We start from the raw sequence: 18,815 nt of genomic DNA, 5'->3' as shown, positions 1-18,815 counted from the left end.
AATACTGAATAGTACCAGCGATCTGTCAGACACTGGGTATTGATTGGGGGAGTAAACAGGCATGGCCTTTCGGGGGGTACACTTGGAAGGGGAGTAATAGGACTTCTTAAAAATTTTAATCATATAAATGACTTATAAATTATGGTGAGTGTTCTAAAGAGCAAGAATAAAGTGTTATGTATTTATCCAGCAAACAATCTTGAGAGCCTACTCTGTGTCAGGCATTTTGCTAAGTCCATAGCAGACAGGGATGAATGAGACATGATTCTGTTCTTAAAGAGCTTATGGTTTCATTGAGAAAACAAACAATAAGCAGGAAAATCAATAGATGTGTGATTTCTAGCTTAGCAAGAGCTGTGGCTGATGGCGAGCATGCACCTGCTCTGATAGAAACAGTTGGGTGTCAGGATTGTCTGCTTGGGAAGCTACGAGACTTAGGGGTGACTAGGAGCTGGCCACATGGTGCAGGAAGATAGCATTCCAGGCAGGCGGCCGCTGGAAAGGCGTGAAAGGTGCCAGAATAGACGCACTTAGTGAGATGGGGAAGACTGCAAGGAGGATAAGCTTTGGAGAAGTAAAACTTATTTTTGCAGGAAATTAAGTATAATTTGCCCGAGAAACATCTAAGTGGAGATGCTATTGGGAAGTTGCTTATATTAGTCTGGAGTCAGGAAAAAGGGCTTGGCTGGCCACATTTGAGAGTCATAGCATATGTAGGTTTTTTTAAGCTCTGAAAGTTATGGCGCTCCCTAGGATACAAATATAAGTAGGGAAATGATGGGATCCAAGACTGTACCCTGGGAACATGTAGAGGCCCACAGAGAAAGAAGAAATCAGACTTAAAGGAACTGGTCAGCAAGATCAATGGAAAGAGAAACTGAATGGTTTGAAAGCATGCTTCTGAATAGTTAAGTCATTGTCATAGTAGATAGTAAAAAAATTTTTAAATGACTCTCAATAATTACAAAAGACTCCATATATTTTTTATTTTTTAGAACCACTTTCTCCAAAAAGTAGAAATGATCTCAATCAGGTTAACTAATTCACTCCATTCTCTTTGTAAAGCAAACTGCTGTGCATTTACCCTATATCTGCATGCACTAGTACACACAAATTTCTGATAACCAAACGCATGTTCATGGTCCCTGCCTATAAATAGTTACATGTCATTCCATTACTTGTGTGTTGCTTTCAAGGCAGCTTCCATGCCAGTACAGTGCTTTCAGGCATGATTATTACATACAGAATCAGAAGTTAAGTCTTTGGGCCATCAGGTAGAAACAACAGGAGGACATATTTTGACTCAACTATGAGCAAGAACCTTAGACAATTAGGCCTCTCCAAAAACACGAAATCCTGTATTTGCCATCACTACAGCGCTTGGACAAGTCCTAAAAGAGTTGTAGATATGTTGGATGAAAATGGAACTTCCAAGCCCTGGCTAGGGTTGAGGGTTTGATTCCCAGTCCAGGGCACATACCTGGGTTGCATGTTTGATCCCCACCCTACAGGGGCATGCACATGCAGGAGGCAGCTCCCTCACATGTTTATCTCTCTTTCTCTATCTCTTCCTCTCTTCTACTCTCTTTAAATCAGTGGAAAAAGTATCCTTGGGTCAGGATTAACAAAGAAAATACCATGGAACTTCTGAAATCCCTTCTATATGGCTGTTGCAAAGCATTTTGCACAGAAAGCAAAGGTCCTGGGCGTACATGGGGTCGAAATGCAACACAAATGCATGATCTGATACAGGCCCGTGTTTCCTAGAGTGAGGAGTGTCTTTTCTATATTTTGTAGCCTTGTAAGCTCCGCGCCCTTAGAGTTCTATCATCTCAGCGGAGGCACTATTTTCTAGCCCTTGAACGCAGAGGGAATGCCATTTTCAACCCAGAATGAAAACTTTTTATCTAGTTTTTGCCATCTCCACAGGCAGGCTGTGGCTTTGTCGTTCTTCTGTTTCCTCGTCTTCTATGTCCTTCCTTCTAACACTAAGAATCTGAGGAAGCAAACGAAAGAGCATGAATTAAATATTCAATTCAGAAAATACTATTTTGGCCGTGGTTTGGTTAGGTTAAATGTCTTCCCCAGGCATTAAAATGTTGCCAACTCCATTCTCGGTCAGAGCACATGCCCAAGTTTTGGGTTCGATCCCCAGTAGAGGTGCATGTGGGAGGCAGGTAATCGATGTTTTTCTCTCACATCATGTTTCTCTCACTCCCTCTCCTTTCCTCTCTTCTAAAAATCAATAAAAACATCACTTTAAAAAATAAAGAAAAGAAAATGCTATATTGGATCCAAGTTTGTCTGAGGAAGACTCTGTGCCCTCAAGAAGTTAGCAGTCTTCTGGAAGAAGGGAATAAAATAATTGTGCAAATTATCACAAAGTGAAATGGAAGATATTACGTATTGTAGGAATGGTACTAACAGGGGAAATGTTTTCAAATCAGGAAAGCATTTATAGAGAATACAGCATTTAAGATTTGGCTCTGAGACGTTTGAATGGCAGTAATGGAACCAAAAGAAAGTTGGGGTGCATGGGAGATAAAGGTAGACTGTCATAATTTTAGAAGCACTCAGAGAACTATGAGATGCAAGATTGAAACAGACATCTCATTATTTAGTCAGCTGTAAGCAATCATAGTCTTGAGAACATATCTCAACATGAATTATTAACTCTATCTCCATTTGCACTGATGTCCTAGGGTCCTCAAGATCTCAGACACACTTATCCTAACAAGCCTGGTGCCTTAATACCTTAATTAACCTATCGTCCTATTGTCTGACTGTTTATGGCATCTATGGCAGACTCAGTGTTTGCCCTGCCACGTCTGTCACATTCGAAACTATAAAGTCAGACGTTTGCTTTTTCTGCCTCCTCCATTCCTGACCAATGAGATATGAAGGACAGTCTGCTTAGGAACTTTTTTGTTTAATATATCTTTCGTTGCCGAAACTGGTTTGGCTCAGTGGATAGAGCGTCGGCCTTCGGACTGAAAGGTCCCAAGTTTGATTCCAGTCAAGGGCATGTACATTGGTTGCGGGCACATTCCCAGTAGAGGGTGTGCAAGAGGCAGCTGATCGATGATTCTAAACTCTCTATCCTTCTCTCTTTTTCTCTGTAAAAAGAAAATTAAAATATATATATATATATATATATATATATATATATGTGTGTGTGTGTGTGTGTGTGTGTGTGTGTGTGTGTGTGTGTATATATATATATATATATATATGTGTGTGTGTGTGTGTGTGTGTGTGTGTGTGTGTCTTTTGTTGAAGTATTACAGATGTGCCCCCTTTCCCCCCTTCCCATTGACCCCTTCTACCTCACATCTACCCCTCCCATACCTTCACCACACTATTGTCTGTGTCCATGGGCTATGCATACATGCATATAAATTCCCCAGTTAACCTCTCCCCACCCTCCATCCCAGTCCCACCTTCACTCTGAGATTCATCAGTCTGCTCCATGCTTCTATGTCTCTGGACCTGTTTTGTTTATCAGTTTGTTTTGCAAGTACTTAAGTAACGGATAAGAACACATGGTGCTGAGACTGCCTCATTTTCTTCCTTCCTGCCTTCAATATGATATGATGTCTGTGGTCCTGGAGGCATTTCTGCAAATGGAGGGTGACACTAAGGATGCTAGAGTAGAAAGATCGAAAGAACCTGGGCCTTCATGTTATTATTGAGCAAGTTCCAGGCTCCTTAACTATAAGCTCGTGTTCATCCACTGCCCAGCTGGGTAGTCTGTCACTGTCACCTGAAAGCAGTCCTAATATGCCACATTTTCTCTTAATTTTCTCCAAGCAATATTGCTTTTTTAAAAAATCTGTAGCTGGGTCTTAATGTGAAAACCTAACAAACAATTGTTGAACATTTATTATGCTCCAAAGACCATATTGTATACCAGACAGTGATACAGAGATAAGATGTAGTCATCGCTGTCAAGGAGCTCATGTTTTACATGATAAGGGCTGTGATACAAACTGGTACAAACCACAGAAGTACCAGCCGGGCAGGGGAAGATGAGGTCTGCCCGGGAAGCTGGGGGAGGGTGCACAGAGGCAGCACCATTTTTGCTGGTGTAAGGTGTTTCTAGTCTTTTTTGAAAATGCATCTAATAAAAATTTAAACAAATCCGCTTAAAAACACATATCCAAAAGAAGTTTTATTTTTATGATGTTTTTCAAATTTTTACTGTAAGTAATGTGAGATCCTTAATAGATTTTCAGATAACCCCACTTTTAAAAAAAATTAAAGACAAGAATGTTTAACAGGAAAATGCTACATGATTAGGAACTAGTGTTATTTAAAATTGCATTATTTATGGAAACATAAGTGATCTTGATTTCATTTCATCTGGTCTGTGACGGCATTTCTAAAGTTGAATGTCTGTTGGTCGTCCACTACCCTGTTGTCAAAATCCACAAGGAACAGTTGTACAAATATTTGTAAGAAAGTTCCCCTGGCGAGTACAAAGGCCCTGCTTATAACAAGAACAGTTTAAGTATGTGCAGGATCCACTGAGCCATCAGCCTTCACGGGAGGCACATTTCCATAGTCAGTCACCAGCTATTTCTGTGTGCCCCGTGTGCATGTGTGAGGCCCTGTGCTGGACCTGGTCACCATTCCATGTGTGAGGCCATAGGCACTCAACCAGTGTGAGTAGAAAAGGCGTTGAGTAGACTTTCTGACAGATCCAGGGTCCAGGCAGGCAAGGACCCAGAGGCTCTGATGAGAAACACGACAGGCTGGAAGGTGTGAGGGCGATTTTGACCAGCTCTATCAGGGATAGGCTTGGGTGAGAGTCCAAATCAGGGTAAGAGATGGGATCTCAAACCACCTTACCTGCACAACTTCACTGTGCCTGAATTTAACTTGCCATCGTCCTTTTTATGTGTTCTTTCTCTTCTTTTGTATTAATGTGATCTATAATTAAACACACAATTGTACTATGTAGTTAACAGCAGTAAGCATTTTCTCTTTCCTCCTCCTCCTCCTCCTTTCCTCCCTTCTATTCTCTCTAGGAGTCAATGGGAAGAAAAACAAAAACAAAAACAGCCTTTATCCTTGGGTGAAGATTAAAATAATAATAATAATAATAATAATAATAACAACAACAATAAATAAAAGGAGTAACTGTTCTCTTCATGACTATGAGTAATGGTCTCCTTGTGTATCATTGTATAGTGATATATTATCTAATAAGAGTCTCATGGTGACCCTATAAGCTAGGCAAGATAGATGAAAAAGTTGAGACTCTACAAGGTTACTTTCTCATGTTATTCAACTTGTAATTGAGGAACATTACATACAGAATTAGATGTTCTGACTGCAAATAAAGTGAAAATTACACTAGGTGATGAATTTCATATTCTTTAGAATACTGAAATTACTAAGCTCTCTAACTTGATTATTTCAATACTCTAAAGAATATTGAAATTATTCTTCAATAAGAATAACCCCCCCTCCTTTCTTCCACTCAAAACGTCAAATGCTTTTTACACTGTGTATTAAACTACTTTTTAATCTGTGCTACCATGATGCCCATGACTTCTCCTAATAGTATAATTAGTATTTCTCTTAGTAAGAGTGAACTAAGCATATGTTTATATGTCTCAGTGCATTTGAGTCCTGTGTCACAACTGTTCCTCATGTTTCACAGACTCTTATTGATCATTGACCTTTTTCTTGCTTATTGTAGGCGTTGTTTAAGTATTGGGGAGTTGTGCCTTTGTCTTAGCTATGACTTAGTCTTTTCATCGTAGTCAGTACATTTTCTTCATGATACTTATTCCTGTTTTTTATGATTTCTTTATTTATGATTATTTTTTAAAGCTCCATCAGATCAAGGCCCATGTTTATTTGTTCATCATTGTATATTGAGCACCAAGTAAAATGCTGAATACCTAGTAAATGATTAAATTAAATATTTAATGCATGGGCCAAAAGTGACAAAGAGAATCTTGGTCGATAAGTAAACTGGGAACTTGGAAGGGAACGATTTTGTATGGGAATGTGATGAGTTTGTTTTTGGATACGTGACATTTAGGTGACAGCCAATAGTCTAAGTTGAATACATACAATGCTCTTATTTGGCAAGATACTCACGAGGATTTCAGAGTCATCACCATGAAGTGTTTGATTGGAAACAGATCTCTGATGACGAGACTGTTATGTGAGTGCTCACCAACACTTCCAATCAAAAACTATTTCAAGTGATTAGAGTTGTTACAACAAATTTCAAACAAATATGAAAAGAAAAGAAAAATAGAAGCATTATATATTTGCAAGTATGAAGATATAGGGAATGTAGAAAAACGTTAATGCCTTGGAACAATAATTATTAATACAAAGTATTTAGCTAATATGTTATAATTATGCCCCAGTTACTTATTGTGAAGAAAAGAAAAACCTTTACTAGTGGAAAGCTGAGTTCATTGTACTCACATACTAGTAAGCTTGTGGAAATCAAAAGCGCTTTTATTGTATAACGTAGGCTACTTGGATTACCAGTGTATTCTGTTTTTCAGTTTAAATTGGACATTGATTGTGTTTTCTATTACTGAAATACCACTGAGAGGTAGTTACTATCAATTTAGTCTCCAACTGCATGGAAAAAAAAGACTCAGTCTTCTAAAAAGAAATGCTTATTTTTTTCGTAACAGAGACATTATCCTAAAATAAACTATATATAGATATATATAGATATATATGTAATTTAATATATATAATTTAATACATATATAATTTAATACTCAGGAATATCTTATATCTTGATGGCTACAGTCATTGAATAACCATTTGACTTAAATAGATATGAAATGGTCCCTTTAATAAATCTGTTATGAAGTTATAGTCCCTGTTCAATAATTGTAAGAAAATAACTTGGGCAGGATTTGATTTTGATGGCTAGCAGATGTGGCATCTTGGTGTCAATCTCGATTTTCAGACAAGCCTGTGGATTAAAATATACTATCTTTGAAGTATACATTTTTCTCCTTTACATTAAAATCTATGAGTTGAGAAATGAGGAGTATGTATATAATTGTGCTGGACAGACAAATAAATTATTTAGACAAAAGTCCTGGTTGTGTTGGGATGCCTTTTGGCTATCTTTGCCTTATTGATCAGAAATCCTGGTATTCCGGGCATTTTTGTTATGAGAACAGGGTTTTTATATAATCATCAGATCCTTCGTTGCAGGTAAGGGCTTGTCAGTAATGAAGGAAGTGATCTGTAGCAAAGACACAGAAAACATGAAGAAAATACATCTACTTAAACAGGCGTAGCAGCAGCTTATCACAGTCTGGCTGGCCGAGCACCAGCTGGCAGTACACACTGGAGGAGGCATATAGTGTCACTTCAAGGGATTTCAAGAAGCCAGTCGGTGTTGCGCAGTGGTTGAGAATCAACCTAGGAGCCAGCAGGTCACAGTTCAATTCCCCATCAGAACACATGCCTGAGTTGCAGACTCGGTTCCCAGTGAGGGGCCTTCAGTAGGCAACTGATCAAGGATTCTCTCTATCGTTGATATTTCTATGATAACTCCCTCGCCCTTCCTCTCTGAAATCAATAAAAATATATTCTTTAAAAAAATAAAACTTAATTAATTAAAAAAAGAGCCAGTCAACTGCTTATGCTGAATTCCCAGAAGTGCTCATTTTCTACTTAAAATAGGAACATTTATTCCTTGAGAGAAAGAAAAGAAACTCCTAGAGGGGCTGTGTTTAGGAAGGAAATAGTTATGAATTTTTGGACAGGGTCTTATTGTATACAACTTGTGTTAAAAGACTGGAGATCAAGATAAAATAAAGCTTGTTTTGTTTTCCTTCATTATAAAAATAACCGTCTGAGAGCTATTCTCAAAGAACATCCTCTACAAAGCAGTGGTGACAGAGTAAGGTTTTATTTCATCAGATGGTCACGGTACCTGCATTTTTGCTCTGCCTCCCACTGAGACTTGGGTAAATGGAAGTCAATGGTTTGTGGCTATAGCCCAGTTACTTTCCTGTGCATGGAGTCCATTCTGTAGTGCGTTAATCTATCTTCTACCCATCGAAGGAGCCATGATAAGCTAGTATCAAGGACTGATTGGAAAGGTCAGTTAAACTCCTTAGCAATATCCAGGGATAGAATAGAGAGATGGAAACCATTCTCTTCTAAAGGGTTCTAATTATAATATAAGAGGCTGTGACTCCCTCATTATGGTGTGAGGACAAAAACATACTCTTAACAGAAACATGGCCAAATAATTGCTTGCTTACTTCAGTCTCCATCTCTTTTTTTTAAATATATTTTTATTGACTTCAGAGAGGAGGGGAGAGGGAGGGAGAAAAAGAGAGAAACATCAATGATGAGAATCATCAAAATGGCAACCTCCTGGTTCATAGGTCAATACTCAGGCACTGAGCCACACCAGTCGGGCAGTCTGTATCTCTTTATAGCTAAATCTTCTCAGACCCATGACAGAAATGGAAGCTAAGTTTAGCCAGTAGTCTGGCCGTTTATGTTTAGTGCATAAAATCCTTATTAACAAAATATAATCCATTGTAAATGACTTTGCTAAGCTTTTAAACTTCATAAGGAATTCTGTCTTGTCCAAAAGCTGCTTTCAAACTGTGCTGATCCGGCATGCATGCACCATTCCCCATGGAGCTGAGTGCAAGGATGCAAAGGGAGCCAATTAAAGAACCTTAGAGCCAGAAGAACCGAGCAGAGGCCATCTTGTCCACCCCTCTGCCTCCAGGCAAAAACCACCCCCTGCACCCAGAATCTGTACTTGAATCCAGCTGACAAACATGCTCACCATGTAAATGACGAGCAGCTTATCTGTTCAGGACTTATGTCTGACGTTCTCAAGATGCGGAGTAGGAAAGCTATCCGAATTGTTCTAATTCCTCCTTTCTAGGAAGTTATTTTGTTCAAGAAATGGTCTCAAGTCATTGTAAAGATGTGGGAGTCTGTGTGTGCGCCTCCAAGTTATCTTTGTCATCGTATTGAGTGTATTTTCGGCTTCCTTTCACTCTAGGTCTACCTTATGGGTGGGAGGAAGCTTACACAGCAGATGGAATCAAGTACTTCATCAAGTAAGTACAAGCGTCTCCTCCAAGTAAGCAAGTTTTTCACATCTGGCGGGAACCTGGGAGTTGCAGGCTAATCAGCAAAACCACGGCACCCTCTTGGAGGTTACAGAAATTAGAAACAAATGAAGGCTCACCATTTTCACTTGGTGCGATTTAAATGTTAATGTCAGATGTCATTTGGGGAACAAAATTTAAAAAATAATTTCAAGGGGAACATCAAAAAATTGGAACATGGTCATCATTGGAACTTAAATAGTGACCGCTGGGATTCACTTCTGGCTTAAGGTATTAATATTTGTGAAAAGTTAATTAATGAAAACCCCACTTAAAACTCCTCAATAATAGTGCTAAGAATGAACATTCTTTTTTTTTTTTAATTTCTTCATTGACTAAGGTATCACATATTTGTCTTCCTCCCCCCATTCCTATCCCAAACCCCTCCCCACACATGCCCCCACCCCCCTGTTGTTCATGACCACTGGTTAGGCTTATATGCATGCATACAAGTCCTTTGGTTGATCTCTTCCCCTTTTCCATACCTCCCCTTCTTTCCCTCTGAGGTTTGACAGTCTGATCGATGCTTCCCTGTTTCCGGTCTGCTTTGGTTCATCAGTTTATGTTGTTCATTATTTCCCCTAGATGAGTGAGATCATATGATACTAGAAATATAGTTATAAGAACCGAAAATGAGACAAGTAATAATGGTTATGCTGAGAGACAAATGAATCAGTCTGTAGTGAGTTTCTTTCTGGGCCAACAGTTCTTTTGAGTACCAATTTCAATGTCAAACAGTTCCTTATGTGTACATCTCTGCAATGATATTTCAGTTCTGGATGGTGGACACAATCTGCACAGTTCATTTACCTGAAAATACTTTTCCTATCTTAGTGGATTCTCAGAACACCCTTTTATATGTACCGTATTCTCCCTGTTTGATAATAAGAGCCTAGAATGGTTGCCAAAAATCCACAACCACGAAGTTACCAACCCAGAATAGAATTCATCTTCTAACTCCAGGATTCTCCCTAATAGACTAGACCAGTGGTCTGCAAACTCATTAGTCAACAGAGCCACATAGCAACAGTACAACGATTGAAATTTCTTTTGAGAGCCAAATTTTTTAAACTCAAACTTCTTCTAACACCACTTCTTCAAAATAGACTCGCTCAGGCCGTGGTATTTTTGTGGAAGAGCCATACTCAAGAGGCATGTGGCTCACGAGCCGCAGTTTGCCAACCATGGGACTAGACTGTCTCCAAAAAAAACCTGTCTTTGAAAGGAATACATTTTCTAGCTGCTGTCCTGGTTAGCTTTACCTTTTCAAAGCAGTCTGATATACTTCCACTATGTTTAGGACCATTCTTTTCATGTCAGATTTGAGTTATAAGGGCAAAAATGACAGACTCCTAAGACCCCAAGAGACTCCCTGAGTTCTCCTTTTTTAACTAATACCTGCTGTGCATTTGGGGAGGAAGAAGGAGGCGTTCTTGCTGTCCTTTCAGATGTGCAGGTATTTTCCAAAGCAACAGCCAGATTTTGGATCTTCAGGCTCTGTGACTTGACACAGGTTCCTATATTTCTCTTCACCCCGGTTTTCTCATCATAAAGTCAGGGAAATATTACCTACTTTATGAAGTTGTCCAATGATAAGTAAGCATTTAGCATGGAATTTTGAACATAGTAGGTGCCCAATAAGTTCTCAGAAATTTACAATATGAAGAAATCATCTTGGTGGGTGGAAAAACATGAAAAATAATGTAACCATTAACAACATTGAGAATTCAAAAGCTTCATATTTGAAAATATTTAAGAAAAAATTAGGGGTAAACTTGTCAAAGTATTGTCATGATATATTTTTGCTTGTGGTCTCCAGCAAAAAAAAAAAAAAAAAAAAAAAAGTAATTCATACAGCAAAGGTGTGGTTTGTAACCTGTAGAGGGCAAGGGGACTGATGGAGCAGAGGACCCAGGAATTCCATGCATAGATCACATTTAGCCCCTTACTGTTCACTTCCAGAACCGTATCTCTTCTGGAAGGGAAGTTTCACTCTGATATGCTGGGTTAACTATGGTTAGTTCTTGGACGATCGAATAACTGGGCTTTCAGGATGGCAGGAAGATGAAAAACCGTATTCAAATCTGCTTTGGTTTCTTCCTCATAATAACTTTGTAATGAATAAGGGAAAAGATATGATGGTGGTGAAGGAAATAAGCATTAATTGGGCATTAGCTGGTGGTTGAATAGCCAGGCGCGTGTTAGGTGTATTTTTCTATGCATTGTGTCATTAAATCCTCCTAACAATGTGGAAAGTGGGCACCGCTCAGCTCTAATAAGAATGGTATTCTGATGGTGGTTTAGCTGCCTCCTGTCCTCAGCCATGCCTGTCTTCTAGAAGGTCCCCAAAGAACTGCCTGATCAAAGAAAGGCAAACTAGTATTCATTATGCACCGGGGTTCTGAGTTCAAAGATATTTGGAAAATGGCAGTGAATGAGTGTGGACCCTGTGGGGACTCTTTGCTAAACAGCCTTAGCCGTCTGTCAGTGTATTCCAACCAAAAGGTGAGGTCAGGGCCCAACTAGTGTCATAGGAGGAAAGGCTACGAAAGGATCAATGTCAACTACCAAGGAGGAGGAGGGAGCAGCAGAGGGCCAGCAGAGAGCGAGTGTGCCCCGGGGCCTGTTACCCAGCTGGCTTATGCGGTCGTCCTTTGTAGACGGAACACTAGCCTGGGCTTGGCTCCCTCCTACTCCAGGGAGAATAGCCCCCGAGCAGAGGAGAGAAGAGAAGGAATACATAAGTCCTCTGACTGCCCTGAGATCTAAGTCACTGTTCCTGTGGAAGAAATAGAAAGAAACACTACATTTATATAGTGGACTCCAGTCTAGAAAATGTACCCCTTGGATTGTGCTTTGGAAGGTCATCAATAGTTTTCTTTGACCTTTATATCAACTCATGAGGAAAGCAGAAAAGGGTAATAAGACAGATTTGTTCCCAAAGGACAGTGGTGGGCGTCATTGTCTCACCATTACAGTCTGAGAAACTGTGGACAGGAGACTAAACCTGTCAAGGTCACACAGCAGGGAAATCACACAGACCCAGGGTTGTCTGCTCCATAGCCATCTCTGCCCTCTACCACGCACATGCACATGCACACACACACACACACACACACACACACACGAATGCACTGCACCTCCTCCATCTCCTTATTTTAATATAGTATGTTTACATGTGACAAAGAAGACATTTTAAACAGATCTTCATTTAAGAACTCTATATTTTATTCATTTTTAAACAGCAGATTAGAAACTTAGTTCTAAGAATGAGTACTTATCTCCTGGAGATCAGAAAGGTCAACTAGTAGAGATAACAAAAATCTAACACTATACCAGTGCTTCCTTTCCCAGCCTCAGGGAGGAATAAGATGCATACCAGAAATTGGGTTTGGGGGGAGTGGGGTTGGCTAGAAATTATCCCTATTCAAGCACCTACCCTTATTTTAGCTTTATTCTTTATGAAAGTCTTACTTAATAATTGTTACATATTTCCCTACCTTTCAGGCCACTGAACAAACACAAATTATTGCAAATGTCTAAATTATACATAATACAGTGAGTTCTGCAGGGGGATATTAGGCTGTATAAGCTAGAATACAGGTACAGCGGTCACTTCTCTGTTCTCAATATGCCTGTCTATCCCTCACCCCACTCTTCTTTTTTATCCTTTATACACTTCCCCCTCTTCCCCGGGAGTTTCTTATTTGAAAGGACAGGGCAACCAGATAATCAGACTAAGTTGAATTGCTTGTCAGTAGCCCTTGAGATGTGTCTGCAGGGGTTTGTGTGTGAGTCAGGTACATAGGTTCCTGTACAGGTAGGTGCCTTCCATCAGGAAGGTCGTGTGCTAGAGGGGAAAAAGGAACATGAGCCTTGGAGTGGGGGAAACTGGGTTCAAATGCCGGTGTCTCTGTAGAATAGGTGAATGACGGACACGTGAGCTTACCCTGTCTGAGCTTTAATTCCCACATTTATGAGATGGGAAGAATGTTAGTGCTTCCCAGGCTAGTGTTTCTGTCCAGAATGAATGAGCTTATGTATGAAAAGAGCCTATCACAGCATCTGCCCAAAATTAGCAACTTCTAGCCAAAGTGAGCCCCACTCACTCCCCCACTCACTCTAACATTTGATGGGCTTACTTGTTGGCTCTTAGCTGCATTCAGATAGATGATTCTGCCAGAGAAGTAGTGTCTGCATAAACACGCATCTACTCTGGGTCTTTCTTGGAACTTTGTTTTGTTTTTTTGCTTTTTGTTTTTTTAAATCTTGATCCTCCCACTACACCAACCAACATTTGAGCCTGGAGAGCCTGTGCTGTTTTTTGAGGTAGCAGTGGTTCATTTACCAGGTTAATGTACTTTGGAGGCAAGGAATAACGAGTAATTAATCCAGGTTATTGCCTCTCTCACCTGTACTTGTGATTGAAACCACCCTCTGGGACCCAGAGGAGGTGATGGTCTGTGTACTTAGTCTTTCCCCGGAGATTGACACCTGTCACTGGCATCCCAGGAATTGAATTATTACCTCTGATGGAAGCCACGCATCAGGCACAGGTCAGCGCTGCCAAGAATGCCCAGACAGATACTGTCCTCATTGAACATCCCCATCCATCCATTGCTCAGCTATCAAAACTTTGCGGTTGTCTAGTTCGGCTCTGACTCAAGGGAAGAAAGCATTGCACCTGGTGTCAACAAGTTTATGCCAAGTGTTGGTGTTATGCAAAGAGCCGAGAAAACCTCAGCATGTTGTTTGCTGATTCCAAAGAAATAACTCCCGGAGGACTGGCCGGGAAAGACATGGGTGGACAAGGACTAGCCTGTGCATCACACAGGAGAGTGGGGGGTGGATTCTGCCACACAAACTTTCCAAGTACCGTGCTATACAGAGTCCAGAAAACACAGCACACAGCACGCAGGCTGTTTCTCTGCAGCTGTTTACTGTCTGCATTCACATCACAAGCAGGTTCTCCCTGGCCCAGCAGCTGGCCAGGCGCCCGAGGTCTCCCAGTCCTCTTACCGATGGCCTTCACCATTCCCACAGGGCGGGCTTAGGGAGGGCCCCATGTTCTCACATACCACACACGTGGCCTTCCTAGAGTGTTTCATAGAACTGAGAACATGTATATCTCCTATGTGGATGTGTATGTGTATACCAATATGTGTGTGCACATATGTATATGGGCAGGATTTCCTCACTTGATATATATGTGAGCATTCAAGGGATATATATGTGAGCATTCAAGGGAAAATGTTCTTATTTTTTCCTTAGACAGAGAGTTGCAGCATTCTTAAATGTAATGGCAAATGGCAGTTGTTTGATGGTGCTCTAAATGAAGTTATCTGATTAACTTGACCATTTTTCTTCTTACCTTCTTATCTTCCCTTTGAAGTTGTATATTATTCCACATTTATAGTGGTCTTTGGTATGACTCCACTTTGCAAGTTCATGTACTTTATCTGTATGTTACATAATTTTACAAAACCATCATGCGAGTTATGTCTGATGGTAAAAGTGAATTTAAATATTACAAATTAGACAGCTGCTACATGCTTTCATTGTACTCTTACCTTTTATTGAAAGATTCAGACTTAGAATGATCAGGGATCCTTATTTTTGCTAATTCTCTATTGCTGCATAATAAAATTCCCCCAAGCGTTGCAGCTTCAAACAGAACATATTTACTTTCTCACCGAGCTTCCGAAAGTGGACCATCCAGGTGTGGTTTTGCCGGGTCAGCGTGGTCTCGCCGGGTTTCTCCGGAAAGTGCAGTCAGGCTGCTGGCTGGGGTGGGGATTGCAGAGTGGCTCAGCGGGACCAGTGCATCTGTGCCAAGCCCACAGGGGACTGCTGGCCGGAGGTCTCATTTCCTTGCCACGATGTGGACCTTGCTCCGTAGGCCCACAGGGCTGCTCCCAGCATGCTGCTCGCTTCCCCCCAAGCAAGGGGCGAGAAAAAGAGAGAGCAAGAAAAGCATCCAGACCAACACAACCTGCTATAGCCAGTGCCTTCTAGGACCGGTCTCAGAAGTGATGACATGCCATCACTCTCCATATGCCCCTGGTCACACAGACACTCCCCCCCACCCCCCCAGTTCCAATGTAGGCAGCAGCTATCCAGGTGTGAGTGAGGCCACTGGGATCTGTGCTAGAGGATGCCCACCACAGTGCTGCTTCACAGTGTACTGTGTGTGCAGCTATCACGTTTATCATCTATGCAGCTGTACAAACAATGCAATTCCCAATATCAGACACTTGCTTCAAACATAAAATTATGCTCTGGTGATTTTTCAAGTAGGTATAATCATTTTTCTTTAAAGGTTACTTACACTTGGTTTATACTTCTCCCTCCCCCCATTTGTGTTGACGTGCCTTTCTGTCAGATCCTAAAGTCTGAGACGTTGCTACTCACACTGTGAATCCTGTCCTCCGCTCCAGAGGAGGCACTGTACTTACAGCATCAGAGACGCGTGGCAGTGGAACTGGGAAGGCTGTGACTTCTCCATAAAGCAGGTTTCTGTCTGGAGCAGAGAAAGCCAGTGGGTTTCAGCTCCCTTTCTCAGGGGTAGTTGTTACGAGGCCACATTCTCCCTCACTGCTGTGGGCCTGGATCCACGAGGGATGTCTGCTGTGCAGTGGAGGGGAGTGAACAGGCATGTAAGTTATGTGCCATAACTGTGCAGTCATTGGTCTTCTAGAACATGTAGCTAACACAGGAGCTCTGCCAAGGATGGACAGCAATAATACAGATAGTTAATAGGCTGGAATAACAACCAATGGCAGCACCCCCCTACCCCCCAAGTTCTTACGAGATAGTATTTAAGTGCTTTGCTTTTATGACCCTAAAAGGATTTCCAATAGGCATAGTTCTTCTCATTTATCAAAAGTCAGGGTCCATTAGTGTCTATTTTTTTAAAATATATATTTTTATTTATTTCAGAGAGGAAAGGAGAGGGAGAGATAGAAACATCATCAATGATGAGAGAGAGTCATTGATCACCTGCCTCCTGCACACCCCCCACTGGAGATCTGGTCCACAACCCCAGGCATATGACCTGACCAGGAATCGAACCATGACCTCCTGGTTCATAGGTCAGCTCTCAACCACTGAACCACACCAGCAGGGCTATTAATGACTCTTAAATCATGGTCTGAATTGGGTTGGGATATCCTATTAGGTTGTTCCCAGGTAGGAAAGAATGTGGATCATAACCTGTCTATGAATAAAATTGTTCTTGTCAGCCTACTATGCTAATTAAAGGGTTAAGTTAAATCATTTTTTTAAAAAAAATAGAAAACACAAAGGAGAAAAATTGGAAGTTACATTATCTCCTGACTTTATTTTGCAAGTAGAGCCGACCTTCGGTAATTCTCATGTAATTAGAAGTTAAGGAGCTGTGAGAAGGGAGAATGGAGAGGAAGGGACAGTTTCCGGAGTGGAAATAAAAAGATACTATTTTTCACCTCTAAATGCATGGCAGATTACTGTAACTCCACTTTAGTGGACACTGTCAGAAGCCCTCCTACTGAAAACCTCATTAATCCGTCTGCTTTGATTTTTGAGGAGTTAAGAAACACCCACTGACAACCCGCTAAATCCGAGGCTCGCTTGATGGGGCGTCAGGGCAATTTCTGTGCACCTAACCTGAGCCTAGGTGAGAAAGCGTGTAGGTTCCTCCCTATCTTTTGCATGTATGAGAATCCTGAGCATTTTATTAACAAGACGACAATGAAGGAAGAAATATGGACCCCTTTAAATATTTTGTCCCCAAATACTTCTTAGCTACGAATAGATTGTAAGGTATCGAAATCACTAGTTTGGATGTAGCCATCCCTGTGGCAGCTGGCTTAGAGTATCCAGTAACTCTGCTATGTATAGAGACTGAGTAAATATTCATTAAGGAATGAATGCTGTCACTGGCAATTCTGAGAAACAATTGGCGAGAGAGAAAAAAGGGGGGGGGGGGGCATTACTATCAGACAGACTGGATTCTGTTGTTTTCGCCACCATTTTTTGAGAGTGACCCTGGTATATTTTTTTCTATTATTTCAACTGTCTGTACTCCCCCTTCTCATCCAAAAGCAAAAATGGTGGGTTTCTATCTCAGGATTGTTTTGAGAATTGAATAAAACAAGGGATGTAAAACCCTGGCAAGTTATCTGGCTCATGCAGAGTGATGAGCAGATGTTAGTTCCTCTCCCTTCCTTACTTTATACTGTAGCCACTTTCCAATGAAGGTGTTTTGAATGACAGCCTTGGCGCAGCTGCAGAGAGAAACCGTGGCCACAGCCTCCACTTGGGCCACTTTCCGGCCAGTCAGAGCCCTGTGACAGGAGCAGAGAGGGCGCGTTGCTCAGGAGCCTGAGACAGCTTGCGCCGGGTGTTCTATAAATATCTAGGTAGGGGTAGCAACACGAAGCTCTGTGTGAGCAACTGTCACTTAAACGAAAGGCCAGCCAGCTGGCTGGGGTTACTCGGAATGGCAAAGCCCACGGAAATGAATAAAACATCCAATCCAGACAGCCGGCATCAAGCTCTCTCCCCACTTAACCGGTGACAGGTGGAACTGAGGCCGGAAGTATGTTTGTGGCATCCCACTGGGATAATAGAAGCCAGTCTCTGGGACTGCGTAAAGTACTTTGGAAACTCGTGGCCTTTCTGGGGTTATACTTTTTATTTAGCCAGATGTGACATTCTCTCTGCCCCTACAATCCTTTATTTAAAATTTCCAGCAAATACGAAGCTTTCTGTCAAACACTTTCCCTTAAAAATTTGGTTGCTGTATTAGTCGGCTACGGCTGCCATAACGAAGTAGCCCAGACTGGTGGCTTACACCACGGAAGTCTGTTTTCCCACAGTTCTGATGGCCACCAGCAAGATGCCGTCAGGACTGGTTTCTGGTGAGGCATGTCTTCCTGGGATGCAGGCAGCTACCTCCTCACTGAGCCCGCACATGGGCTGTCCTCTGAGAACTTATGGGGAGAGAACTCTGGTGTCCCCTTCTTCCAAGGACAGTAGTCCCAGTGCACCGGGCCTCGCCGCCATGATTTCACCGGAGGTCCTGTCTCCAAGTGTAACCACTTAGGGTTAGGGCTTTGACATAGGAATCGAAAGGGGTGGGCACAATTCAGTCCATAACAGCTCTTTTCCGTAAGATCTCTAGCACCTTCCTTTTCTTCCTCTAATAACAACGCAGCATATAGTCTCTATTCTTCTATATTTACCAAGTTTTCAGCAAATTGCAAGAGTTCGTCCAAACGAGGCCTTTTCCCTTAGGGTTTTCTATACAGTCTGTAGTGGAAGAAGCAGCTGAAAGGATAGGGGAGCATGACAATCAGAATAATGGCTCTCCAGCGATGTCCGCATACTAATCCCTAGAACCTTTGGATGCATTTGGTTACATGTTAAAGGGGCATCAAGGTTGCAATCCCTTAAGACTGTAACGGAGCCAGAAATTCCCATCACCTGGCGTTGTAGCTGTTGCAGTGTCGCAGCGCAACACATTGCTCCCAGGTTTGCTGTGAGGCTGGTGCAAAAAAATGCCACTTGTTTGTGTACTCACCATAGTGTACTTTTTATCCTTATTTTTATCCTTTCTATTTCCAAAAAAAAAGGACGTTTGCTATAAAACAGTGCTGTTTCTGAGGTAGCAGCCTCCTATGCCTCTTGCTT

General features: G+C 41.5%; 1 protein-coding gene across 1 annotated transcript in view; it reads left to right on the top strand.

Annotated features, from left to right (window-relative positions):
• STXBP4 (syntaxin binding protein 4) overlaps positions 1 to 18,815 on the top strand; it is a 101,666-nt gene that overhangs the window by 77,346 nt on the left and 5,505 nt on the right. The window contains 1 exon segment of the mRNA XM_084862563.1: positions 9,035 to 9,092. Coding sequence (XP_084718689.1) covers positions 9,035 to 9,092 — 58 coding nt within the window.

The sequence above is a fragment of the Pipistrellus hanaki genome (genome assembly GCF_964339955.1).
Source record: "Pipistrellus hanaki genome assembly, chromosome: 16".
NCBI lineage: Eukaryota > Metazoa > Chordata > Mammalia > Chiroptera > Vespertilionidae > Pipistrellus > Pipistrellus hanaki.
This window is presented reverse-complemented; position numbering and strand designations above follow the sequence as displayed.